The sequence below is a fragment of the Balaenoptera physalus genome (assembly GCF_965194825.1).
Source record: "Balaenoptera physalus genome assembly, chromosome: 6".
Taxonomy (NCBI): Eukaryota; Metazoa; Chordata; class Mammalia; order Artiodactyla; family Balaenopteridae; genus Balaenoptera; species Balaenoptera physalus.
In genome coordinates this window covers 135,497,798-135,524,851 of record NC_138885.1, presented here as the reverse complement: position 1 = coordinate 135,524,851, position 27,054 = coordinate 135,497,798, and the positions used below count along the sequence as shown (strand labels likewise).

Below are 27,054 nucleotides of genomic sequence, written 5' to 3'. Positions count from 1 at the left end.
CTCTTTTTTAAAAAGGGGAGAGAAAAAATTTTTTTTAACAAACTAAACCCAGCAACCCTTTGTCCTACCCTTCCTGAAACCATTTTAACTCTTTTTTTCTTTCTTCTGATATTTGTCTCCATCTACGTGTAATACTTGTACTGTTCTTCTCAGCTTTTTCAGTCGCAGGTATCTTCTGACTTCCTTCCGTGGAAATGAGTACTCAGCTTTCTTATGTCCACCATTCCCCCGCCCTATTGATAATTTTATCATGTGTTTTGCTTAAACAGTTCTTCTGTGTTTATGTTTTTAGGAGAGTTACTAGTGACCTCTTCTTTGTTGTGCTAGTCTCCATACCTATGAGTATTTCTTCCCCAAACTCCTTTCGATAATCACCCAACACAACACGAATCTATCTGTTTCCTAAGTTCCTGGGGGCCTCCCTTTTGGACCCCACCTTTTGTTCTGGTCCTGGCCCGCTAACTTCCAAGCTGGCTGTACAAGCTCTTGTTTTACACCAACTACCTGGAAATGCCCCTTTCCTGCCTTTTCTGTTAGATCCCTCTCTCCCAGAGCCCTTGTTTCCCTCTTCCTGGTTTTCTTTCTCATTTTGGTGGAGCACATCCTTTAGTAGACTCCTGAGAAAAGGTACTGGAAAATAATTTTCTGAAATCTCACCTAATGGTGTCTTTGCTCTTACCTTTGATTAGTTGGGTGTGGCATTTTAGGATGGAAATATTTTTTTCCAGACTTTTTTTTTTTAATTTTTAAATTTTAAAATTAATTAATTAATTAATTAATTATGGCTGAGTTGGGTCTTTGTTGCTGCGCGTGGGCTTTCTCTAGTTGCGGCGAGCAGGGGCTACTCTTTGTTGCGGTGCGTGGGCTTCTCATTGCGGTGGCTTCTCTTGTTGCGGAGCATGGGCTCTAGGCGCACGGGCTTCAGTAGTTGTGGCACGTGGGCTCAGTAGTTGTGGCTCGTGGGCTCTAGAGCTCAGGCTCAGTACTTGTGGCGCATGGGCTTAGTAGCTCTGTGGCATGTGGGATCTTCCCAGACCAGGGCTTGAACCTGTGTTCCCTGCATTGGCAGGCGGAGTCTTAACCACTGCGCCACCAGGGAAGTCCTTTTCCAGACTTTTGAAGGCATTTCTCCATTGTGTCCTTCTTTCTGGTATTATTTTTGAGAATGTCTGATAGGTCTTCTGATTCCTAATCCTTTGTGTAAACCCCCAATCTTTTTTCCTTTTTGACTTTCTATAAGTTTTCAGGATCTTCTCTTGATGGTCAGTGTTTTGTGAAATGTGGCAAGGATGTGCCTTGGCAAGGATCTTTCTTCATTCATTGTTTCATTCATTGTCCAGAAACTCAGACCCTCCAATTCTGGGATTTTTTTTTCATATTATTTATTTGATAATTTCCTCCCTGTTGTTTTCTGTTCTTTCATTCTGTATTTCTATTTCTTAGATTTTGGGCCTCCTGGATGGGCCTGTAATTCTCTTGTCTTTCCTGTTTTATTTTCTCTCTCTTTGATTTTTGTCATACTAGCTGAGGGATTCCCTCTTGTTAATTGTCCCAGAACTTCTATCGAATTTTTTAGTTTTGCTATGATATTATTTTGCATATTACCACAATGAAGCTAATTAACACATCCATCACCTCACATCATTACCATTTTTTTGTGTATGTACTGAGAACACCTAAGATCTGTTCTCTCAACAAATTTCAAGTATCCAATATGGTTTTGTTAACTATTATCACCATGCTGTTCTGATCCTCAGAACTTATTCGACTTATAACTGAATTTGTACCAATATCTCTCCAACATCTCCCCATTTCTCCCAACACCCAGTCTCTGGAAATCACCATTCTACTCTCTGCTTCTGTGAGTCAACTTTTTTAGAATCCACATATAAGTGAAATTTGCTATGGTATTTTTAACTACTAAACGCTTTCTTAGCCAGTAAATATTAAATATTCTCATTTAAAAAGTAGCATCCTTTTCTTGTTTCATGGATGCAATATCTTTTCTTGGATTTCTATGAATGCTCACCATTACTCTGTAGAAAACTTTTCTCTGCTCCCTACATTGTCTTTGTTTCCTATAAGTTTAATTAATTTATCTGTGTTCAGGTAAGGGGCTTGTTGAATAATGGGTTCCACAGTGGGGTGAAGACCTGCCTATCTTCTCAGCTTTTTTTCTTGGTCCAGTGAATTTAGTTATGGAGGAACTTTCCGGTTTTCTGTTGGGAGGGTGTAATGGGTTGAACTGTGTTTCCCAAAAAAGGGATGTCCAAGTCCTAACCCCCACTGCTTCACAATGTCACCTTATTTGGAAACAGGGTTGTTGCAGATGTCATTAGTTAAGATGAGATCACAGTGGAGAAGGGGGACTCATCCAATTTGACTGGTGTCCTTATAAGAAGACAGAAGCACACAGGGAGAAGCTGTGTGATGGCAGAGACAGAAATTGGATGGAGAAATGCCTGGGCACCAGCAGCTGGAGGAAAAAAGGGGGGATCCTCTCCTAGGGGCTTTGGAGGGACCATGGCCCTGCTGACAACTGGATTTTGCACTTCCAGCCTCTAGAACTGAGGGAGAATAAATCTCTATTGTTTTAACTTTACTTACCACGTCCCCTCATGCTAGTTCAGGGTCTCGCCCTTGCCCTATTCTGTGCCCGGTGTCCCTGGACCTGGAGTTCATTGCTCTTGGAATTAAACTTCCGGTTCCTCTTGGGGTGAGGAAGGCGTGAGTCTCAGGGGGCAGGGATCTGGGGCTGTGTCCTCCTCACCAGACTCCCAAGTAGCCTCAACTCACTCTTGAAAAGTAACTGGAACCTCCTGTTCCTGAAGGACCTGCCTCTGCACACCAATGTCCCGTTCTCAAGTCCCGCGGCCAGAGGTCACAGCTTCTAGGAATCCCTGAACCTTCCCAGATGGAGACGAGGGCGCCCTCTCCTGGCCTCCCCAAGCATTTTCTCTGGGCTCCCTTTAGGTCTCACTTGGACCATAAGATCCTGGAGGGAAGACTTCCTGTCGGATGCATCCCAGCTCACCTCTGCCTCCCAGCAAAGTGCTTTTCTACACAAAGGCCCCTCAGTACATGTCTGCTGAATGAATGAAGGAATGGAGATGGCCTGAAGCTAAAATGAGGAGACATTTGACTTTATGACTAAGGCTAAGATTGTTAAAGAAAGAACCAATCCACCCATTCTTTATGAATGGAAATTTATATCTCAAAGCTTGAAAAATGAGCCAAAATTGGTGTCGTCTGATAATTATAAGACCAAACATCTCCTTGCTAGAATTTTTGAATTCCAATCAACTGCAAAAACTTTCTTGGCCACTCTCACAGTTGGGTTTGCCATCCTTAAAATGAATCAGCTGAGCATGGTTTATAGCTCACGAAGTTCTAGGAAGAATGCTATAATTTTAACTGGGAAATTTTACACAGATTTTCCTAGAGCCAGCTCAGTGCTGGCAGATTACCTCTACTCAGTGCATCTTCTTATTCCCCCAAACGGAGTGGGTTAACATGTTCCCCCAAAGTTACTTATTCAAGGTAAGTATAAAATTCCTCTTGTTAGGCAATTCTTTGCAACAACGTGTATTGTTACGAGGTGTTTCCCGTGCACTTAAAGTTGAAAACTCTCTTTAGGATGCAAAGCCCTCCCCCATGTCTTGCTGGGTGGAGACTTTGGAGAATCCACTGAATCTCTAGTTTCCATGGCAGGCTTTTGAGTCTATGTGATACTCAGTGACAACACTTTCTGTCTGTTTGATTAGAAAAATGGCTTCAAGAAAAAGCAAAGAATTAATGGAAAAGAATCTGAAAAAGAATATTTATATATTCAGATATATATCTGAATCATGTTGTTGTAAACCTGAAACTAACAGAACATTGTAAATCGGCTATACTTTAATCTAAAAAAAAATCAAGGAAAATAAAGACGGGGTACATTTTTATTGCAGCAGACGTAATCATAGACTTGCCATGGTCATTATTGCAACGGTCTGACTGATCTGCTAGCCTAGGACATAAATTAGAAGGTTGCCCTGTGAACAATTTTTATTAGTGCATCAGGCAAGACTCTTTTGGTTGCAAGTCTTGAGATCCTAACTCGAATTAGGGTAAAAATGAATAAGTTTTGGCTCACATAATCAAAGGGAGAGTTGAGATGTGTAGGATGAGACCAAACAAGGGGGTAGGCTCAGTCTTGGGACATCTGGAACCAGGAAGCTGATGGTACTCATTCTCCTTCTCTCCTCTCTGCTTCCTTCCCTCTGGCTGCCTTCCTCCCCACGGCAGGAAATGCGGCAGCTTCTGGGATCCCGAGATGGGCCGGCTCTAGGCGCGAGCTGGAAACCCCGGGGAAGGGCTGTTTGGACCACTTGTGTCACATGCCCATCCCTGCATCAACCAGAGGAGGTGGTGCTGGCAGGTTCGGCAGGAAGATGGTGGCTCCCTGTTGAAGCACATGATGAAAGCAGGGGAAGGGCCTTTCCCACAATAAGGGAAGTGCTGGTCTAGACAAATGATGTAACAGATGTCCCTCCACGACCCGCAGATATTTTCCTTTGTAGCCTGCTATACTTTATTTATTTTTATATTTTTTATTTAAAAAAAATTTTATTGGAGTATAGTTGATTTACAATGTTGTATTAGTTTCAAGTGTACAGCAAAGTGAATCAGTTATACATATACATATATCCACTCTTTTTTTTAGATTCTTTTCCCATATAGGCCATTACAGAGTATTGTGTTCCCTGTGCTATACAGTAGTTCCTTATTAGTTATCTATTTTATATATAATAGTGTGTATATGTCAGTCCCAATCTCCCAATTTATCCTTCCCCACTCCCCTCTCCCTTATTACCTGGTAACCATAAGTTTGTTTTCTACATCTGACTCTACTTCTGTTTTGTAAATAAGTTCATTTGTACCATTTTTAGATTCCACATATAAGCAATATCATATGATATTTGTCTTTCTGTGCCTGACTTACTTCACTCAGTATGACAATCTCTAGGTCCATCCATGTTGCTGCAAATGGCATTATTTTGTTCTTTTTTATGGCTGAGTAAGTATATATGTACCACATCTTCTTTAGGTAGCCTGCTGTATTTTAGTAATTGGAGGTGAGATGTCATTTAACTTTAGACTCAAAAATTGCTGCAACAGCATTATTTGAACAGTAGACCAGAGTTATGGGAGGATTGCATCAGGGCATGTGTACCAAGTGCACGGGGAGCAGGGAGAAGGGGCAGCGAGCCCACCATGTTTTTTATCCTTGCCCCTGAGACTGGGGTTGGATGGGGCTCAATCTGGAGGTGGAGAGTCTGAGTTTGCAGCCCGGGGCCAGGGAGGAAGTAGAGGCTGGAAATCAGGCCGAGGCAAATGTGATGATCTAGCCCCAACTCCCCAGGGGCTGATGCTGGACCGTCCCGGACACCTTGGTGCACAGCTGCCCTTGGTCTACAGATGAGGAAGTTGAGCCGCCCTGCCCAAGACCTGCAGTTCATTAGTGGCAGAGAAGGACTAGGGCCTCATTCCTAGCCGGGCGGCCCACTTTCCACGGTGCTGCTTATGGAGGCTGAAAACCGGCATGGGGATGGAATGAGGAATCCCAGCCGCCCTCCAGCTGCAGGGTGAGTGGAAACCTCAAAGCCTCCCCGTTGGTTGGACTCACAATCCTTCTTCTCTTGAAATAGTAATGCCTCTGTGAAAATTAATGTGCGGTTGGTGAAAATGTGCTTTTCCTTTTAGTTTAGGATTCGTACGATCTTTTAAGATTGGGACGTAATTATGCAGAATTGGGATGCTTCTTTTCCCACAGTGCTGTAGTCTCCATGTCTGCTTGTTATTTGCCAAAGCTGTGGTTGCCTGTTGGGAAGAGCTTTTTGGTCTCGAGCAGCATCCTGGGGGCTGAGGAGTCGGGGATGCTGGCTGTGACCTAGAACAGGCCTTTCCAGTGTGGAAGCCATCGAGGCACCTCCCGACTTGTCAAGGGACCATGAGCTCAGAGGACCAGGCCCCCAGATCACATATCTCTGAACTGGAGACCAAAGTCACAATGGCGGACTTCCGGCTCCCGTCAACTCTGTTAGGGCTACCAGTGTCTATTATGGGAGGCTGGTTGTTATGACAATGGGGGTTGGGGGTGGCAGTAGGGAACTGATCTGAGGGGGGTTATTAAAGATGTAAAGTGGAAAAGGGCTCAGCTCACATGCACTTCTAGAAGCTCACTCCGGTGAGCTGGTTGTGAGTCATTCAACCCCTTCCTCCCAAGGCATCTGCCAGGGAAATTTCTTAAGATTCTCATGAGCTCCCTGGGGGTCCTTCTCAATGGAGATCCAAGTTACAATTTCAGGGTCATGCGAGTCGTGGTATGTACATTCTCCTCTCCGTCAGCATGGACTTATTATGTTGAATTAAAAGAAAGAGATGGCACTTGAGGAGAAGTCATTTCACATTTCTTCTAAAAATGTACTAAAATTCCATTTAAGTGTAGACTTCCACATGTACGATAGTATAGCTGAGGCATGGCAATTCATTGTAAGAGTCTGTATCCGTGCGGGCTGACTCCGTGTGTTTGTTAGTGTGATGAAGTCTGCAAATGGCAGAGAGAATTTATCAGTAGTGCCAAGAGAGAAGTACAAGAAGAACAATAAAGGCCATCTTCTTTTTTTGGTTTCCTATGTTTTTTTTTTGGCCACGCCATGCGGCATGCAGGATCTTAGTTCCCTGACCAGGGATCAAACCCGCACCCCGTGTAATGGAAGCCTGATGTCTTAACCACTGGACCGCCAGGGAAGTCCCTAAAGGCTGTCTTCTAAGGAAGAGACCAAAGGCAGAGAGGCCACCAGTTACAGAATAATCTATGTATGACTGAGCCAGAGACTAATTAATACAATATTACATCTACAATCCCATTTGGGCATAGTGCTATTTTCGTTTTGTTCTGTCATATAAAATATATAAGCACAGGCTGTTGGAACTGAAAGAAGCTTTAGAGCTGATGTAATACATCTGTTCCAGTCGGGGTTCCAGGCAGGAAACAGAAACCGCTTTTGCTACTGTGAGCAGAAAGGAATTCGTCACTAGGAATTATCAGGAAGGGCAAGAGGAGTGGGTTTGAGGCGGGGCCTCCAGTAGTAATTTCCAGGGCATCCCAGCTTGATCCTCTGGCCCGTTCTGGGAGGGAGGGAAGCATGGGGCTGCACTGCAGAGCCTGAGTTTAGGATCACAGCGGCAATCCAGGGGTAAGAGAAGGAAGATGGGGGAGGGGCATTCCCCAGCCACCACCCGGATGCTGGGCTGAGGGGTCTGACTGCCGCTACTGCCTTCACAAATTCCCTTCAACTCACCCTCAGCACCTGGGAAGCTGGCGTCTCCCTTAGACCTACCACACACATCCCAGCCTCTCCAGAAGAGGCAGCTTCCAGCAGGAAAGAGCAGTCCTCCAAAAAGGGTGCTGTGTTCCAGCCTTGGAAGGGGTCTGGGAGGGGCTCCCTTAGGACCTCCACACTATACTTGCCAGGAGGGAAAAGACCAGCTAAAGTAGTAGAGAAATCTCCATGCCTCTCCCCACCTTCCTATATATCACAGCGGTGCATAGGGAAGCCCTAACTACAGCGGGGCCTGGGAAGTGGGGTTTGTAACTTTCTAACTTGTGCAGAAGGAAATGGGAAGAGGTACCCAGGTTCAACACAACATTTAAGAAGAAACTGGACTGAGAGATTCTGTAAGGTCCCTTGGGTGGCCAGGCCCAGACCCAGGACCCTTGATGTTGAGGTCAGTTCTCACCTTTGAGATGGTTTCCTCTTGGGACCAGACGGCAGGAGGAACTGGTCATTTCACCGAGAATCCCAAATCCCAGTGATTAAGTGAGAAAACCATAGGAGCCATAATGCTCTCTCTGGTGAGTTCAAGGGAGGATGTGGGAGGTTTTCCACCAACGGCTGCCAGCTTCCAGAAGTTTCTGAGGCCACAGACAGTGTTGGCGAGGGTCTAGATTGTCAATGATTAGTTACAGTTAAATATTACAGAGAACCGTTCCTGCTTGAGCAGGGGTTTTTATTTCTTTAAGTCTTGTTCTAAACGATGCATCACCCTTGCCATTGAAATAGTAGAAATTCCTAATACCAAGGAATGTGTATTCCTAGCTATTTTGAAAAGCAATAGTTGTATTGGTATTTGGGAAAAAGAACCACGGAATGGGAGTACATAGGCCACGCTTGTTCCATTAATCTCTCTGAGCGGAGCTGCTTGGAACAGAAAGTTGTAATCAATCGTTGCCTTAATTTTCAGCAGGCGATGTGCCTCGGAGAAACGGTTCTCTCCAGAGCTGAACTTGCAGATGCCAACCGATGAAGTGGCAGCACGTGTCCCAGCTCCTCGGGTCCAAGTCCACGCCTGCCGCCTGGAGCAGGGACTCTGGTGGGAGACGAGCTGCCCTGCGTGAGAACATTGTCTTCCCACACGTCACACAGGCAATGTGGCTCCTTCTCAGAGCCTCTGCTCATTTCTTCTTCCTCTACAGGTGATGGACAGAGAAACCCTCAATCCAGGTCTCCATCCCCATTCTGACATTCCTCGAGCTGAACCCCCAGGGTGTAGAGAGGGGGTGAGTCTTCCTGTGGATGAGTAAGGGGGCCCTGGAGCTGCAGGAGGGGAGCAGGCACTGTCTCTCCTGTACCATCTCCCCTTCCTCCCTAAACCGGAAGGACATCGTCTGTGCAAAGGAGTGAATGATACCTTTACTCCTCAGACTTGGCTTTGGAAGGATCTCCAAGTCAAAAGTATCCTTCAGATGTCTCTCTCTTTTGTAAAATTTCTATTGGAGTCTAGTTGATTTACAACGTTGTGTTAGTTTCTGCTGCACACCAAAGTGAATCAGTTATACATACACATATATCCACTCTTTCTTAGATTCTTTTCCCATATAGATCATTATAGAGTATTGGGAAGAGTTCCCTGTGCTATACAGTAGTTCCCTGTTAGTCGTCTATTTTATATATAGTAATGTGTGTAGGTCAGTCCCAATCTCCCAATGTATCCCTCCCTCCCCCTTACCCCCTGGTAACCATAAGTTTGTTTCTTCAGATGTCTCTTGATATCTCGCATGAATGGAATTTTCAAGGGGGGGGGCCACGTGATGGGTGAGCAGTGAGCAGTTTGGGGGTGTCCACGGTCAGGGTTCTGATCTGAGCTCTGCTACGAACCCAGATTCTTCTCATATGTAAAATGAGACCATAATCTCACTTAAGAAAACACGACACATATCTCTTTGACAGGTGGAGATGTTCTTGGTGCAAGAGATAATGCATATCAAAGTGCTGTGAAAGGTACAAAGCTTTGCCAAAACACAAATTCTTTCTCAAGAGTTTTCCTGTAAATCTGAGCACGATAACCATTCTTGTTCCCCTTGCATGTGTCCTGGAATTGGGACCATTAGCTTCATGATCAGAATCATTATATACAGAATTACCACAAAAAAAAAAAAAAACAAAAAAAAATCTAGTCTTTTTTCCTTGTCTTCTCACCGGCAAACAGAACTTTGGTTAGCAGAACGCCAAGGCGATTTTAACGGCTGGTTTTTTATATTTGAAAGGGGAGGTTATTAGGAGAAGTCTCAATTCAGAAACTTCAAGAAGAAATGGGAGGGCGTGGTGAGGGGGGAGGCGGGAGACTGCATTTCCTGTTTTCCTTTCAGATGGTGTTGGAAAACACTGCAGCAAAACCATGGAGACCCACGGGAACATTCCAAAATTCATTCTCTTTGCGGCCAGGGACCCAGCCCCAAAGGTGATGAGTAGAAGGGGTGGATTTTTTTTTTTAAGAGTTGAGGTTTGCAGGCGTCCAGCTACGGGCTCGTAGGGTGAAGACAGCCTTCCGAGGTGACATCAGCCTGTGGCTGGGCCAGAAGCAACAGAGTGAGAGTCTGGTTTTCATTTACAGTGTGGGGCAGGCCCGAGTGGGGAGGGGGAGAGGAGGCGTCGGAGGAGGGGTGGGAGGAGGGAGGAGCTGGAGGGAGCCTTGGCTGTATCCCTGGACACGGTCCAGTTTGGAGCTCAGTCCTCCACCGAAGGCCGCTCAGCTCTCCCGCTCACCAGCCCCCCGCAAGGACCACAGGGGGAGTTTTCTGCCTGCTCGGGGTCCCCTGTCCTGCAGAAGGAAAAGGAGACGCAGCCAGTGGGAAAAACATGTGTCAGATTCGCACATAATTGAATAGCGAAGCCCAGGGACACACACTTCTCCAGGTTTGCTCAGGGTAAGTGCCACTTCGCCCCTGTTCCCCCTGTGTTGGGTTTGTGGCCAGAGGGAAAGGCTTTAAACCCCGCTGACCATTTCTCGATGGCTCTCAGGTTCGCTCCCATAGAGTCTGTTTTCTGTACACGCTGCTGGTCTCTGGAAGACCCAGCCGATTTTTCTCTCTCAGTTTGTGCCATCTGGGTTTCCTTAGCTGGGCCGAGGCCCTGCTTGCCCATGAGTCGTGCCGTGCCCCCCGCTACCTCCCCCCCACCCATCACCCTCTGATCTCCTGACTGCGGTGCTTTTCGGCTCACGGTTTATTTATTTGACATAAATAAACTGAAGCTCAGCTGGAATCTGAGAATCTGCTTTGTTCGCAGAAGTGTCTTTCCGAGGATTCGAGAGCTACCTTGGGGAGACCCTGAGTTCTCCCACGTCCCTGGGGCGTGGGCTGGTTGGGTGTATCTGTCACCTCCGGGGGATCGTGGTGACTTTGGTGTCCAGGAACGGGGCCAAGTCAAGAGTTACTCAGCTATTACCATCAGGGCTCCATCTTTTCAGGAATCTGAAGTTACTGCTGGAGACTTAGTCCTCTGGGGCTGCTTAAAGGAGCTGCAGGGGTCAGAGGAGGAGAAGGAATTTGGTGTTTGGGCAGCATGCCCAGTGGCTAGGGCAGGGCCCCTAGGGCCACGGGCTGGCCTGTGTTGCCCAGAAGTGGAGCAAGTACCGAGCCCGGAGGCCGGGAGCCCGTTCCCCAGCCAGGAGGGTGGGGCTCCGGCCCCCTCGCCCAGGATGGAAAGTGTCCTCTGACAGTTGCCAGTCTACTCTGGGGACCTGTTTCAGGGGCTACCGTGTTGGAAAATTAGGACTGAAGCAGGGGTGGGGTTCCTAGGAGGCCCCAGAGGAGTACTGGGGGGTGTAAACAGAAACTGGCATTTCACAGCCAGCCCAAGGAGCGAATTGAAAGGCTGGTCTGGACCCCAAGAGCAAACCGCTGTAGACGGAGGGGAGTGTCCCCCCCGAGTGGGGACTCAGAGGAGCTGGCCCATGGCAGCCTCCACACAGCTGCCTCCACGAGAACCGTAGGGTCCTTGAGCTGCAGGGGTGGTCAGAGCTCATGCAGATAGACTATTCTCACACCGGGGTCCCCCAACTTCCCAGGGGACCCATTCCTAATACTTCAAAAAACTGAAGTGGCTTTAAAATCAGGTATTTTTTGTTCCTAAGCAAAATGATGTTGAAAACCACCAGTTGGCTGTTGGACATTATTGAAACTTCTGAGTTCTTTGCTGGGCTAAAGATAAAGGAAGAGATTCTTGGTTAGAAGGCACTGAGGTGTGGTTCCCTGGCTTTAAAGATGAAGGCTCAGGGGCTCTGAGATGCTCAATTACTTGCTGAGGCCACAGCACCAGTAGGTGGCTCAGACAGCAGTAAAGTCTTTACCATTTCAGGAAAGCAGATGGCCCAGCACTGGAGGACCCTGAGCTAATTTACATCTGGATTTGGAACATACTGTTTGATTTGTCCTCCCAGAAGGCAGCGTCCTCCCATCATATTCTAGTAAAAGCGATGGGGAAATTGGATTATGCTTCCCGGGGCCTCTACCAACTAACGGGGAAAGGAGTGCCAGAGAAGAGAGCTGGTGCCCAGGGACCGACACTGGCTTTGTGACCAGAGTAGCTGAGCAGGCATCCCTCATCCAGGCCACCTCTGGGGATGGGGGCCTGGAGGGACGGCACCAGCATTTTGCTTCATTCTTTTTTTTTTTAAATTAAATTTAATTAATTCATTTTTTATACAGCAGTTTCTTATTAGTTATCTGTTTTATACATATTAGTGTATATATGTCAATCCCAATCTTGTGTGGGCTTTGCTGAGGGTGAAGGCAGAAGGGTGGGGGGGGGTGAGGGTTTTTGTAGGAATTCAAGCTATACGAATGGTCTTGTGGTCTTGATCTCTTCTTTGAGGAGGCAAGGGTTTTCCATTACCATAAGGTTTATTTTTTTTTTACTCCGCTCACGGCAGTGAGGAAACCATTAAGAAGATACCTGGCGGAGAGGAGGACTTGGGGAAGAATCCCATAGCACGGTGGTGAGTGTGGGTGCCCTGCCCTTTTCCAGTGGGGGAATTGGAGGGTGTAGCTACTCCCACCTTCCTCGGAGGCAGCTGGGGAAGTCTCTAGAATGTTAGCCCTTGGCCCGGGCTCTTCCAGCACTTGGGAGGGTGTGTGCCTCACCCCACCATGCTTTGTGGTCCTTAGGTGATGGGATGTATGGTGAATGTCCAAACTTGGGGTCTTAAGGATACTTCTGATGTAAGGCAAGAAGAATTCCTATCTTTCTGAATACGAATTGTTTTTATTTCTGCACCTCCCTCTATTTTCAAAGTGTTGAGGATTCACTGCATCTCATTCTGTCATCATAAGTACCTTCTGTGATTTTGTGCCTTACAACCTAATACAACACTGATGATAAAGTAGGAAGAAACCCCTCTCTTCAACTGATGATTGATGATGGGTTCGTGACTCAGATGAGGCTCCCCATCGGACCTTAGTTTTAGGTTAGGTGGTTACAGATGCCGCCGCTTAAAGCCAGCTTGAAATCAGACCTCCTTCCCTTTTGAAAGTTAGTAGACTTTTGCCCTGGAGGCTTCATCTGTGCTATTGCTCAGAGTATTTAGACAACTGGTTACAGGGGTCTTTGTCATTACCCACTTTAAAAAAAAAAAATTAATTAATTAATTTTTTGCCTGCGTTGGGTCTTCGTTGCTGCGCACAGGCTTTCTCTAGTTGTGGCGAGTGGGGGCTACTCTTTGCGGTGCGCAGGCTTCTCATTGCGGTGGCTTCTCTTGTTGTGGAGCACGGGCTCTAGGCGCGCGGGCTTCAGTAGTTGTGGCTCGTGAGCTCTAGAGTGCAGGCTCAGTAGTTGTGGCGCACGGGCTTAGTTGCTCCACGGCATGTGGGATCTTCCCAGACCAGGGCTCGAACATGTGTCCCTTGCATTGGCAGGCGGATTCTTAACCACTGCGCCACCAGGGAAGCCCTCATTACCCACTTTTATGTGAAATTCCACATTTAGGATTTAAAATACACTGGCAGGTCACGAATTCTGTTGCATGAGACTGTCTTGCAGGAATGCTAATCACTTTAGGCAAAAGTTTTATTTGAAAATTAGTTCTTGTCACTGTTCTTTTTGGAAGAAACTGAGGATTTGTTATCTCTTGGAGAAGAATCGTGGGCTGGTTCCCATCTGAATGGGACTTTATGTCTCGGGCAGCCTTTCCACGGAAACCCACAGGAGCAAACTTTTCTTGGTGTCTTAGCTGTGGAAAGCAGGCTGTAAAAACCACACCACTGCTACATTAATAGTTGACGATTTGAGGAGTGACCTGGCATTTAAAAAATCCTATTAGTAGCTCTCACTGAGGAAAGGAAAGCTCAAAATGATTCAGGTTTTCAAGTAGGGAAGCTTTAAAAGTTTCCTGCTTCTTCAGACAGCCTTGAGCGAGACAAGGAAAGGTTCTTTTCATCCACATTTCTAGATATGGATTCCCTCTTTCCAAAAATCTGGGAGATAATCCTGTCCTTTCAAGAAAAGACACTGCTTGTCCCCTCTAAACCATGGGTGATGACCGTCTCACACTCAGGGAGCGCCTGCAGCACCCTGATTTACAAAGAGGGGTTCTTTTCAGGAATTCATTATATTAAAATTTGACAACGTAATTTTAGTACCTTCTGGTCTCATCAGACTATTTTAGGAAGGAGATGAAATTGTGAAGTAGCACCTTCGTCCTGGTATAGTCTTTCCTGAAAGTGTAGAGGAAAGATGCATCCCTCTGAGCTCCAGAAAAATCTCCGTGCATTGTAGGGAGTCCCTGGGGTGGGGTTTCCGGGGTCGCAGGGACTCTGTTGATACACATCTCAGCAGAGCTTGTGGGTCACTTTGGGACTCACCTGGAGAGTGTTTCAATACATAATTTTTAAAAATGTGACTGTAATATCTGAAGTAAGTGTACATTTAGAATTTTATTTTTTCCCTATGCTCAGGTATGCATGTATTGAGGTGAACTTCTGCTTGCAATGAAGCATTCTGCTTTCTAAAATACCTTCATGACAAGGGCATGAACCAAGTGAGGACTTTTAAAGGAAACATTTTACTGATATCTACTGAGAAAAAAGTTTAAATTAAATGAACAGAAAGGTGTTTCAGAACCAGAGCAAGGCTGCCTATTTGTGCAATGCTGTATCCCTGTAGGAGTTTTGAATTTTAGAACTGGAAGAGATGTTAAGATGAACTAATCCAGTAACTCCCAAACTTTTCCTTACCTGCCCTTGGTCTATGTGTCTCATATTCCTTTAAGCTTAATAAACCCCCTTGTGCTCCAGGGCATGGAGCTTTGCGTCAAGGGAGGGGAAAAAAATGACTAAGACTTAGGCCCTGCCCTCTGGTTGGCAAATATATGATTTCCGTTTGGCTACTGGAAATATCCCCAAATTACTACCTTGGTGGATGCTCTCCCCACACCCTTGACACCTCAGATGAAGAAATGGAACACAGGGAGGTGAATTGCTAGTTTGAGGTCCCAGTACTAGAAGGAAAGCAAAATCAGCATTTCCTGGGCGCTCCTGTACATGCTCATGTGTTCTCCCAGGTAGGTGTCTAAGGCCAGGAATATCAAGGGAGTACAAGTCTTCAGGAGTATATTTTGGAGTTTCATGTGAAGAAAGGCACTCTTTGCCATCGACCAGTCTTTTATAGAGTAGCATATTTTAAGTTTGTTTAGCAGAGAGGTAATTGTTGTTTCAAGAAATCTGGAAAGAGAAAGCAAAGCAGAAAAATAGGACAAATATGAAAAGTTCTGCCAAACCCTCTCCCAAAGGCAGATTGTTAGTCTTTTGTAGGGGTCTGGCTGCATTTTGCATAGTGTAATCCTGCTGTTCTCCTGAATTTTAAGACTTATGAAGTACAGAGAAACATTTGCGAGGTAGGAATGGCTAGGGAATGGTACAGTGGCAAATGTTTCTGTCAGATGCCTCTGGTTTGACCCATACCTTCAGTTTTCATGGACCCAGAGCATCGAGAATTGGCCACTGGATGGAAGAGCTCGTGGGTTGGTTGCATTTCAAAATTAAGAATTGAACAGCAGCTGGAGATGACTCAGGTCTCAAGAGAAGCCATTCCAGGAAACTGGTTTTTCTCTTCTGGAAACCTCATCAGTTGATTCAGCACCCAGAGCCAGCTCAGCTAAGCCCACAGATTGCCCCGCCGTGCACTGCGGCGCTCTCTGTTTCTTGTGGGGACAGCAGGAAACCCACCGGTGGTCAGAGCCTAGGGTAATAGATGAAAGAAAGCGGTCACAGAATCACTGCCGGTTAGAGCATCAGGCCATCAGCCTCATTTTACACATAAAATTAGTGAGGCTGGGAGAGATTAACTGACCTTTACTGATAGAGACAGGAACTAAGTAGAATTTTCCCCAGATATTACACTAAATACAGTGTGGGTGATATTTTATCTGATGTTTCAATGTAATTTTTACAAAAAATCTCTTAAATAATTTCCTCTTCTAGACTTGATCACGAATCAGACTAGAAAACAAAATGTTTAGTTTTTCCTTACAATAGGAGGACATTTTAGCCGCTGTGTTTGAACAGTTCTACAATGGAACACCATGGTTTTGGAGAGGCCAGTAGCCCCAAAAGTCCATGGCCAAGGCAGGAAGGGAGGATTACGCTGGGATCTACCCTGGAGCCGACGGCACTGTGTGTGTCACGGGGCAGGAATGGAATGGGTGTTTGTGCAATTCCTTTTGAAGCGTCTTCTAAGGCATTCTCTGCCCTAACATTAAATCTGAACTAATCTCTGCTTAATGTTTATAATTAGCAGGAAAAATGGAGGAAATGCTTTGTCTGGCTGCCTTATATTTAAGAGGGTAAAATGTCTTTTACATGTGCATCGTGGTGTCTAGCTTTTCCAACTATAGCAGATATGGAACTTTCTGCTTCATGTTTATTATCTTGGACCCTAGGAATATGTCTTTAAATAAATTTCCAAATATCTGGGCAGTTAATCTGGAGGTTCTTCAAGTTGCCTTTATGAGGAGAAGGAAGGTAACCCCGGATGGTGCACGGGACATCCTCACGTGACCTCATTCCGGGAGCAGGCTAACTTGCCAAGGCACAGCCAAACCCTCCCCTCCTGGATTGCTCTGTTCTAATGCATGAGCTGTTGAACAGACATTGTTTATTAACAAGATAGACACTTAAAAAAAATTGAAGTATAGTTGATTTAAAATACTGTATTAGTTTCAGTTGTACAGCAAAGTGATTCAGTTATACATATGCATATATATATTCTTTTTCAGATTCTTTTCCGTTATAAGTTATTACAAGATATTGAATATAGTTCCCTGTGCTATACAGTAAATCCTTGTTGGTTATCTATTTTATATATAGTGGTGTGTATCTGTTAATCCCAAGCTCCTAATTTATCCCCTTTCCCCTGGTAACCATAAGTTTGTTTTTTATGTCTGTGAGTCTGTTTCTGTTTTGTAAATAAGTTCATTTGTATCATTTTTTAAGATTCTACATATAAGTGATATCATAGGATATTTGTCTTTCTCTGTCTGACTTACTTCACTTAGTATGATCATCTCTAGGTCCATTTGTGTTGCTGCAAATGGCATTATTTCATTCTTTTTATGACTGAGTAATATTCCATTGTATACATATATACACCACAACTTCTTTATTCATTCATCTGTTGATGGATACCAAAAGTCTACAAATAATAAATGCTGGAGAAGGAGTGGAGAAAAGGGACCCCTCCTATACTGTTGGTGGGAATATAAATTGGTACAGCCTCTATGGGGAACAGTGTGGAAGGTCCTTAAAAAACTAAAAATAGAACTACCATATGACCCAGCAATCCCACACCTGGGCATATATCCAGAAAAGATGAAAACTCTAATTTGAAAAGATACACGCACCCAATGTTCATAGCAACACTATCTATAATAGCCAAGACATGAACAGACACTGTTTTACTTGAGCCAAAGATCTTGGGTCCAGTACTCAGTGTCTAACAAGGATACCAGTAGGTGGCGGTGAGACCAAGTCGACACGCAGGATCAGAAGACTTAAGTTTTGCTATCACAGAACACACCTTCAGAGCCTGGGTCAAGCAGATAATTGTTTACAGATGTGTACACGTGGCTGATATTTTCTTCTCTAGCACAATTTCGTAGAATGGAAATGCGAGATTCAAGTTGTAAAATAAACTGTAAAAAAGCAGCTTCCGATGCATTTCTTTGGAGGAATCTTCTTAGAGTTGTTCCAGATTGTTTGCTTTTGAGGATTCCCCCAAAGCTCTTTCAAGTAACAATAACATGTGAAATTCCACTCTCCTCCGTCGCTAACCGGAGGACAATAAGTCCTCTCTTAGCTTCCTCTCTGGGGACAAGAATGGGGGCTCTTTTCCCAGGATTCAGGCAAGAAAGAGAAGAAGGGTAAGAAAAAGAGAAAGAACTAGGGTGGCTGCAAGCTAGAGACCCCTAGGGTTTACTGAAATGTGACTTTTCATTTCACGGCAGGTGGGCATAGTTCTGTCGCTGTGGTCTTCCAATATTTCTGCAGCTCCCACTTAAAATGGGACAGTCAGGAGTTAACAGAAGTCCTAGAACTTGTTAGGAGGACCAGCCTGATTCTAAAAAGCAGTGCTTGGAGAAGACCAAATAAATGACTTCAAAAGGGAGCTCTGGATGTATTTAAGTCTTTGTTTGAAAAAGATCGCCTTGTGTGCATGTGTGTGTCTCTGTCTTAAAAGAGATTTCCAGACATGGAAAATGAAAAAGCTTCTGAGGAGACTTAATGAAAACTAATTTCATGGAATTGCACAATGGCTGGGGAATGTCACTGGACCCTGAATACACTTTTGAGTTGCAGGCCCATGTAGAGCAGTCTCCATAATAAGAGGCATCTTTTAAAGTTTCAAGCGGACAGCTACAAAAAGGAAAAAGGCACCTCAAATTCTTTTCAGAATGAGGCCGAATAAAAAAAGGAATGACTAATGCTCAATAGAAAGATAAGAATTTAATGAAGTTCTCTGGTTGAATCTATTGCCTTTAGGACAGAATCTGTGACACAAAGCAGCTTGACACCCCACCCAACACAAGGGTCTCAAGCAGCCAATTTTGACTTTTTTCGTATTTGAAAGAACAGCCGCAGACAAACGGAGTCTGTTGATGCAGAATCTGTGGTTTGTCACCACCAAAGAAATTTAGTGTATTTTTCCCCCAAAAGATGTCGGGAGTTTCCTTGAGATTGGGGCCAAATCCGGTACATCCTCTTAGGGTTTCCTGAGGTTCTTCCCTTGGGCTTTGGAAACACAAATTTTCATTAGGATTCTGGTTCAATTTTTTAAATTTTTTTTTAAATTTTTTAATGTGGCAGTGGGCAAAACACTTTGCCTCATCTGCTTTCAGTTTCCCAGCTATAAGATGGGGGAAAATGCAGCCATTGGGCTACTGGGAGAAGGGCATGAAATCCCACCCACGAGACAGGAGCCCAGCAAATATGACTTGTGCTCTCTTGTCTCTATTTCTTGGGGGTGGGAGGGAGAGTTAAGGAAGAGTAATGGGAGGGTGGCTTGTTCCCCCTTATTAAAATGGACAAACTGGGTGATCATTTGAGGAGATGCTATTTGACATCTTTTAAATCTAAATGAAAAAAATTCTCCAAGCTTTGTTGCCAGAAACTGCAGTTTTAAAAAGTGGGATGCCATGACATGGTAAACACTAGGAGAGATTTAATTGCAAACAAAAACATTAACAAATATTCACCAGCTGGTCTAGGAATGCTTGAGCCGCATGACTGGCTCCTAAGCCCTGTGGCAGGAAAAGTGTGTGGCTCTAAAGGCCTTTTCCCCACCTGGGAATTCAGCTCAACTGAACATGAGAGTTCGTTAATCATCAGTGGAGCCTGGATAACTCATCATCCAACAAACATCATTTTGTGTCCTTCACTTTCAGAGTCGGAAGAGCTTCTCCCCTCTGCCCTCCTGTGCCCTCCTCTGCCTTCTCCTCCCCTCCCCTGCTTCCTCTCTCCCCTCTTTCCCTTTCCTCAACATCTGGTTAGGTTTTAGAAAAGATAATTCCAGTGCACTGAATGTTTTTTCATTACTTTGTGTCCCAATGAGAAAGAATTCATTTACGGGTCTACTCTTTTATAAGATTAAGATCTTGGAAATAAAAATCTTTACATATAATTTTCAACCAATTTAAAATTCATTTTCCTTAGAGAATAATTGAGGTAACTCCTTAATGCCTCAGAAAGACATTAAGACTTTGTTCTATCATGATTTTGATTTTATTGAGCTCTACCAAAGACTACCAGATTTTGGAATTTGTTAATAGAGATCCCACACAGGGATATAGGGATAGTATAGGGATAGTATAGGGATAGTATAGGGATAGTATAGGGACAGTATAGGGATAGTATAGGGTTAGTATAGGCATAGTATAGGGGCAGTATAGGGACAGTATAGGGACAGTATAGGGATAGTACAGGGACAGTATAGGGATAGTATAGGGATAGTAAAAACAAAACAAAACCAAAACCAAAACCAGTGAAACCTACTCAGTGCACAGTTCACCCATGTTCTCTGTCAAGGTTGTCTGCAGAGAAGCCTGAAGCTCGTCCCACCCCACACTCAACAGTGGTCATGTCCTATTTCTTCCACATGGATTACATTGTCCAATGCTTTGCAGTGAGGTCCTATACTATTTTTTTGCCCTCATTCCAAAACAAAAATACTACTTTAAATCCTGCCTCTTGTGCATGGATCAAATATTTAAAACAATTGAACTGGACCTCCCGGAAGAGTTGCATCAAATCTTTTTCTCGAAGGAATGGTGCTTGAACTTTAGTGGGGAGTTAGAATAGAGGTGGTTAGAATCACATGTGAACTTGGATGCTGTCCCCAGAGACTCCCACATACACAGATACAATGTTGTACACTTTTGGGGGAGGTTGACAGATCCTTTGAAATCTGTGGATCCCATATTAAAAAAAAAATCTGTGGATCCCACATTTAAAAAAAGTTCTCGACCAATTAGAATATTACAGACTGTCTTGGAAAGGACAGTATATATTTCTGGAAAGAATGCAGTAAAATTTAAATAATGTGGGTGGACAATTTTCCCACAAAATAGTTTTCTAGTAGGATGCTTGTTGCTGGTAAAGAAACCTATGTTCAATTTTAATGGAAAGAATCAAGAATAGCATATGTATGATGTACTTTTACATTACTCTAAAGTGTATATCCTCGATTAAGAAAAATAACAAAGACCACAAATACTGCGTGTGCTTTTTTTTTTTCTTCAAAAGGCAAACTCAAGAATAGGTCTAGCAGAGTGTGGGGAAGAAAGGTGTGACTGGATGGAAAGGCCTAGAAGATTCCTAGAGTAGAGCATGGTCTTGCAGGATTTCTAGAGAGCAATGGGGCAACATTGGGGCGGTGGCTTGGGCATTCATTCTCAGTGAAGAAAACAGACCAACCAGCCAAGCGTGGGTTTCTACACTGCCTGAGGGAACTCCCTTGAGCACTGACCAGGACTTGGGGGCGCTGTGGAACCGAAGCACTGCGAGCTGAGGACTGCCCTCCTATATCGTACAGATCCGTGCCTAACACGTGTTGGCCATTTCAAGCCAAGAAGATTGGGCTGTGTTTTTGGAATGTCACCATTATCACCACTGGCTGTCACTTCATTGTAGGAAGAAATAGGTTCTCTTGATGACTGGCCTTCTGATCATCAAAAAAACCTTTCCTTCTCACTGTTGATACATTTCCAAGAGAAAGTTGTATTGACAGGTGGTTTTGTATTAGGTGCTGGGGTTGTATCTTCAAGCTCTCAGAATTTGAATCACAGGGTAAATTTGTTTTATCACAGGTGATACTTCTGGTTTGACCTCCCTGGAAAATCCAAAGCAACAGTGGGTCTTGGAATCCATTCTCTTGTTTATGGTTTTGTCTTTTTCTATCCCACCAATTTGGCTGACTGGGCTGGCCTGGGGCCCACACTCTGTTGTCTTGCTGTTCCTCACAGCTGGGCCACAGGATCTGGACCCCAGCTCCTCCCTCCGGGCCTGATCTCTGGCAGGAAAAATCATGGGACTGAGCCCACTTCATCCACGTCCTTGGGTGACAGCTTCGATAAGGGGCTGCCTTTTGCTCTCCTTGGCCCTCCGTGCATCTTGCTAAGAAGTCCATCTAGACACTAGTCCCCGGCCAAGGCCAGGTCGCTAATTAGCCAGACAGATTTTCCTTTGCTGTCATTATTTCTGTTGCTCTAGATGGCAAGGTTGAGAACCTTAGACCACCCTTAACATTGTCTTCCTTAGCAATGTGGGGAAAATGGGATTCCTGAATTATATATACAATGGACAACCACAAATAGAATCACCAGGCCCGTGGAAGGCCTATGGCGAGAGGAAGGTCAGGGTAGGAAGGTCAAGCAGGTACAAAAGCCTAGGCCTTAGGCGGAGCTGATTTCGTAGCTCTAATGACACTAGTTGGGGTAGAAATAACTTTTGTACCACATCTCAGTGTTCATGTTAGATTTTTTTCACTTTCCTCGGACTGAAGTCTTCTCCCTCAAACCTTAATATTTTGCTGCCAAATACTTCTTTTCTTCTTCCTTTCCAAATATTATTTAGGAGCAAGGACAAATGTTGTGTTATTTAATTATAGGGGCACATACATATGCTTTAAGAAGATATGTGCAGTTGTATTGTTTTCCTGTTTTAGCTCTTAAAGACTCATGCCTCAGAAAAACGATGCCACATTTATACCATTCCTGTTAAACTGATGGCTACATTTTAGGTGTACGGAGTAAACCATACTTTAAAAAATCTCAGGTAACGTTTCCTATCTTTTTAAAGATTGTAGTAAAACACACATGACATAGAATTTACATGATTCTAAACTGTATATCCTCAATTAAGAAAACTTACAAAGACCACAAATATTGCATGTGCTTTTTGTTTTTTTCAAAGGACAAACTCAGGAATAGGTCTAGCAGAGTGTGGGGAAGAAAGGTATGACTGGATGGAAAGGCCTGAAAGATTCCCAGAGTAGAGCAAGGGAGCAAATCTTAATCATTTTTTATATCTATTGTTATTTATGGCTGTGTTGGGTCTTCGTTTCTGTGCAAGGGCTTTCTCTAGTTGTGGCAAGTGGGGGCCACTCTTCATCGCGGTACGCAGGCCTCTCACTATCGCGGCCTCTCTTGTTGCGGAGCACAGGCTCCAGACACGCAGGCTCAGCAGTTGTGGCTCACGGGCCTAGTCGCTCCGCGGCATGTGGGATCTTCCCAGACCAGGGCTTGAACCCGTGTCCCCTACATTGGCAGGCAGATTCTCAACCACTGCGCCACCAGGGAAGCCCCCTTAATCATTTTTATGTGAATAGTACAGTAGTGTTATCTACATGTACCTTGTTGTGTAACTGATCTCTAGAACTTTTTTGTCTTGCAGAACTGAACCTCTGTACCCTTTGGACACTAACTCTCCTTCCCACCTCCCCCTCCCTCTAGCAACCACCATTCTATTTTCTGTTTCTAATAGTTTGACTATTTCAGATCCCCCACGTAAGTGGAATCCTGCGGTACGTGTCTTTTTGCGACTGGCTCATTTCACTTATCATGATGTCCTCAAGGTTCATTCGTGTTGTAGCCTATGACAGAATGTCTTTCTTTTGTTTAAGGCTGAATAATATTTCATTGTATGTATATACCACATTTTCTTTATCCATTCATCCACTGAGGGGCATTTATATTGTTTCCACGTCTTGGCTATTATGAATAATGCTGCATTAAACTTGGGTGTATATATATATCTTCAAAATCTTGTTTTCAATTTTTTTGGATACATACCCAGAAGCTGGATTGCTGGCTTATATAGTAATTCTATTTTTAATTTTTGGAGGAACCTCCATACAGTTTTCTAAGTGGTTGCAGTGTTTTACATTCACACCAACAGTGCCTAAGAGTACCAATATTTCTACATCCTCACTAGCACTTCTTGTTTACTGTTTGTTTGATAGTGGCCATCTCAGTGGATGTGAGGCAATATCTCATTGTGGGTTTTTGTTTGTTTGTTTGTTTTTGTTTTTTTAAACATCTTTATTGGAGTATAATTGTTTTACAATGGTGTGTTAGTTTCTGCTGTATAACAAAGTGAATCAGCTATATGTATACATATATCCCCATATTCCCTCCCTCTTGTGTCTCCCTCCCACCCTCCCTATCCCACCCCTCTAGGTGGACACAGAGCACCGAGCTGATCTCCCTGTGCTATGCGGCTGCTTCCCACTAGCTATCTATTTTACATTTGGTAGTGTATATATGTCAATGCTACTCTCACTTCATCCCAGCTTTCCCTTCCCCTTCCCCGTGTCCTCAAGTCCATTCTCTACGTCTGCATCTTTATTCCTGTCCTGCCCCTACGTTCTTCATAACCATTTTTTTTTTTAGATTCCATATATATGTGTTAGCATATGGTATTTGTTTTTCTCTTTCTGACTTCACTCTGCATGACAGACGCTAGGTCCATCCACCTCACTACAAATAACTCAGTTCCGTTTCTTTTTATGGCTGAGTAATATTCCATTGTATATATGTGCCACATCTTCTTTATCTATTCATCTGTCGATGGACACTTAAGTTGCTTCCATGTCCTGGCTATTGTAAATAGAGCTGCAATGAACATTGTGGTACATGACTCTTTTTGAATTATCTCATTGTGGTTTTGATTTTCATTTCTCTGATGCTGAATGTTTTTTCATATGCTTATTGGCCATTCGTATGTCTTCTCTGGAGAAATGTCTATTCAAGTCCTTTACATATTTTTAAATCAGATCTTGTTGTAAAGTTGTGGGAGTTCTTTATGTGTTCTGATATGAACCCCTTATCAGATATATGGTTTGTGAATATTTTCTCCCATTCTGTAGGTTGCCTCTTCACTCTGTTGATTGTTTCCTTTGCTGTGTAAAAGTTTTTAAGTTTGATATAGTACCATTTGTCTGTCCTTGCTTTTGTTGTCTGTGCTTTTGGTGTCATATGGAAGAAGCCATTACCAAATCCAATATTATGAAGATTTTCTCCTATAGTTTCTTCTAAATGTATAATAGTTTCAGGTCTTACATTTACATTTTTAATCCATTTTGAGTTAGTTCTTTGTAAGTGGTGTAAGGTAAGGGTCCAACTTCATTTTTTGCATGTGGATATACAGTTTTTCCAGCATCATTTGTTGAAGAGACTATCCTGCCCCCATTGTGTAGCCTTGGTACCCTTATAGAAGCTTATTTGACCATATACTTGAGGGTTTGTTTCTCGGATCTTTATTTTATTCCATTGGTTGACATGTTTGTCTTTATTCCAGTCCCATATTGTTTTGATTACTGTAGCTTTGTAATATGATTTGAAATCAGGAATATGAGGTCTCCAGCTCTATTGTTCCTTTCCCAAGTTTGCTTTGGCTCTTCTGGGTCCTTTGAAATTCCGTATGCATTTTAGGATTTGTTTTTCTATTTCTACCAAAAAATGCCCCAGAGAGAGAGGTTTTTGATTTTTATTTATACTGATGATGATTACTTTTTCATGCTGTAATTCCCAAGGCCACCTTCTTAATCTTCAAACCCTAACAATGAACTGTAAATTATGATGGTAACCCAATCTCTGCAGATGAAAATATTTAGGTTTCTTAAACCAAATGGGATTTCTCGCTTGACTGTAGTCTATAGTACATAATTTTCAATATCAAATAGTACTTCTTGAAACTAAGGACAAGAAAAATTAACCAATAATTTTGACCGGCACGCCCCTCCTCTCTAATGCTGTTACCCAAGGCTCTGACCAGGGAACCCCTGCCAAGTCTGGGTAAGGGTAAGAAGAGTCATTGATACACATGCACAGCTGTAGCCAGGACCAGCTCCAGAATCTGTGGGCTCAATGCAAAATGAACATGAAGGGTCCTTGTCCAAAAGTTATTAAGAATTTTAAGACAGCAACAACAAATCATTAAATGAAGCATGGGGTCTAGTGGGTCTGCACAGGTCATATACCCAAGACCTAAGAAAGAGTTGGGGGAAACCAGAGCCTTGGATCAAGGGGAAGAGAAAAGAGGTGATGTCCTGCAAGGGGACCTAAGCTCAGATGGAGAAGACCTAGGCCGGCTCTCTGGAGGGTCATAAGGAAGAGCCCAGACCCTCAAGCTGCTCTCACTGGAGATTGGGGGGTGAAGATGCTGACCTGAGGGTTTGGTGTGGGTTAGGGTGCTTTCAGATGTGGCATGGGGAGAAGGTGGTGTTTGCTTGAAGGGAAAAGTGATGGTGACACAGCCTACTGCGCCCATTCAGACTTGAGCCAGGCTGGCTGGAAGACACAGACCTACTAGAGAATGAACTTGAGGATATGGGGAGGGGGAAGGGTAAGCTGTGACAAAGTGAGAGAGTGGCATGGACATATATACACTACCAAATGTAAAACAGATAGCTAGTGGGAAGCAGCCGCAGAGCACAGGGAGATCATCTCGGTGCTTTGTGACCACCTAGAGGGGTGGGATAGGGAGGGTGGGAGGGAGGGAGACGCAAGAGGGAAGAGATATGGGAACATATGTATATGTATAACTGATTCACTTTCTTATAAAGCAGAAACTAACACAGCATTGTAAAGCAATTATACTCCAATAAAGATGTTAAAAAATAATTTGCATGGGAGACCACGCTATGTGGCCGTCAGCCCTCATGACTGGCCTCAGTCTTGTTAATTCAGTATCCCAGGGTGTGCTCCATCCTGCGATTGGAGTTGGACACACAGCAGGTTTTTGTTGGAGGGAAAGTGCTAAATATTAACAGAGAATGAGGGCAAGATTCGAAATGGTCCCAGCTGCCATGGTTGTTTTTGCACACGTTGTGATTTGGACGAAACCCGTTCCCTCCCTGAACGAAGCTTCCCTGCGGGATTCCTTTAGACACGATTGACAGTTAGGCTGGGCGTCACCAACCTGCTCCTTTGTGCCTCTGAGCACCTTCTCTCCTGACCCTTTTTCATTCTGCCATTTGTTTCGTGATATACTATTTTTGCCTGCCTCAATTTGAGAGGAAAAAATGTTGAACTGCACAATTTTTAGCTATGGCCAAAGTCCTACAATCACTAGATTCAAAGATTCTCCTGTCTATGTTTAGTCAAAACTATTTTTCATAAAAGGGATAAATCCTTGATTCATTCGTTAGTAATCGGAGAGTCAAGACCTGATCATTCTCCTTTGTCCTATTTTCTCTCGTAGGTTCTCACTTGGTGCTTAGACAAAATCAAAATGAGGAAGCATCGGCATTTGCCTTTCGTGGTCACCTTTTGCTTTTTTTTCTCAGGCTTTTCCTTTACTCGTGCACAACAACAAGCAGGTAAGATCCAGAAACATCTCTTCATTTCATTAAAAGGAACAGTATTCTCTGATTTTAGATCTTAGACGTCATGTGCTGAATATAAGCTTAGATAAGCTTTGAAGAGATAGCCAAGCCATTGACTACAGGATGTTCATTTATTTTACAGACTTTTTGCTCCTCTTTATCCAGTGAGAGAGAGATTCTTTTTACTGAAACTTGGGTTTGATATCTTGGCGGTGGTTGGCAAGTGGTTTGTTTTTACCTTGGGTGTGAGCAGAAAGTTTGTGTCGAAAATATTTTACCATCTGAAGAGCTTTTCCACATTTCTCGCACTGGTTGATGTTAGAGCACATAAAACCCAGAGAAGACAATGGTTGAG

At 43.9% G+C, this 27,054-nt stretch overlaps 1 protein-coding gene and 1 long non-coding RNA gene across 4 annotated transcripts in view; one reads left to right on the top strand and one right to left on the bottom strand.

Annotated features, from left to right (window-relative positions):
* The first annotated feature begins 9,962 nt into the window (after positions 1–9,962).
* Positions 9,963–27,054, top strand: part of COL6A3 (collagen type VI alpha 3 chain) — a 93,549-nt gene continuing 76,457 nt past the window's right edge. The window contains exons 1-2 of one of the 3 annotated variants that reach the window (XR_014264827.1): positions 9,963–10,252; positions 26,576–26,693. Coding sequence is in view for 1 of the 3 variants with exons in the window: in XM_082465550.1 (XP_082321676.1) it covers positions 26,606–26,693 (88 nt within the window). In the remaining 2 variants the exon portion in view is untranslated. Of the gene's footprint in view, positions 10,253–26,575; positions 26,694–27,054 lie in introns of those variants that run through there. The other 2 variants (XR_014264828.1, XM_082465550.1) reach the window with 2 other exon arrangements.
* The window catches only part of LOC309662650, an 82,110-nt gene continuing 71,559 nt past the window's right edge, over positions 16,504–27,054 (bottom strand). The window contains exon 2 of the long non-coding RNA XR_014264871.1: positions 16,504–23,475. This is a non-coding gene — a long non-coding RNA (uncharacterized lncRNA). The remainder of the gene's footprint in view (positions 23,476–27,054) is intronic.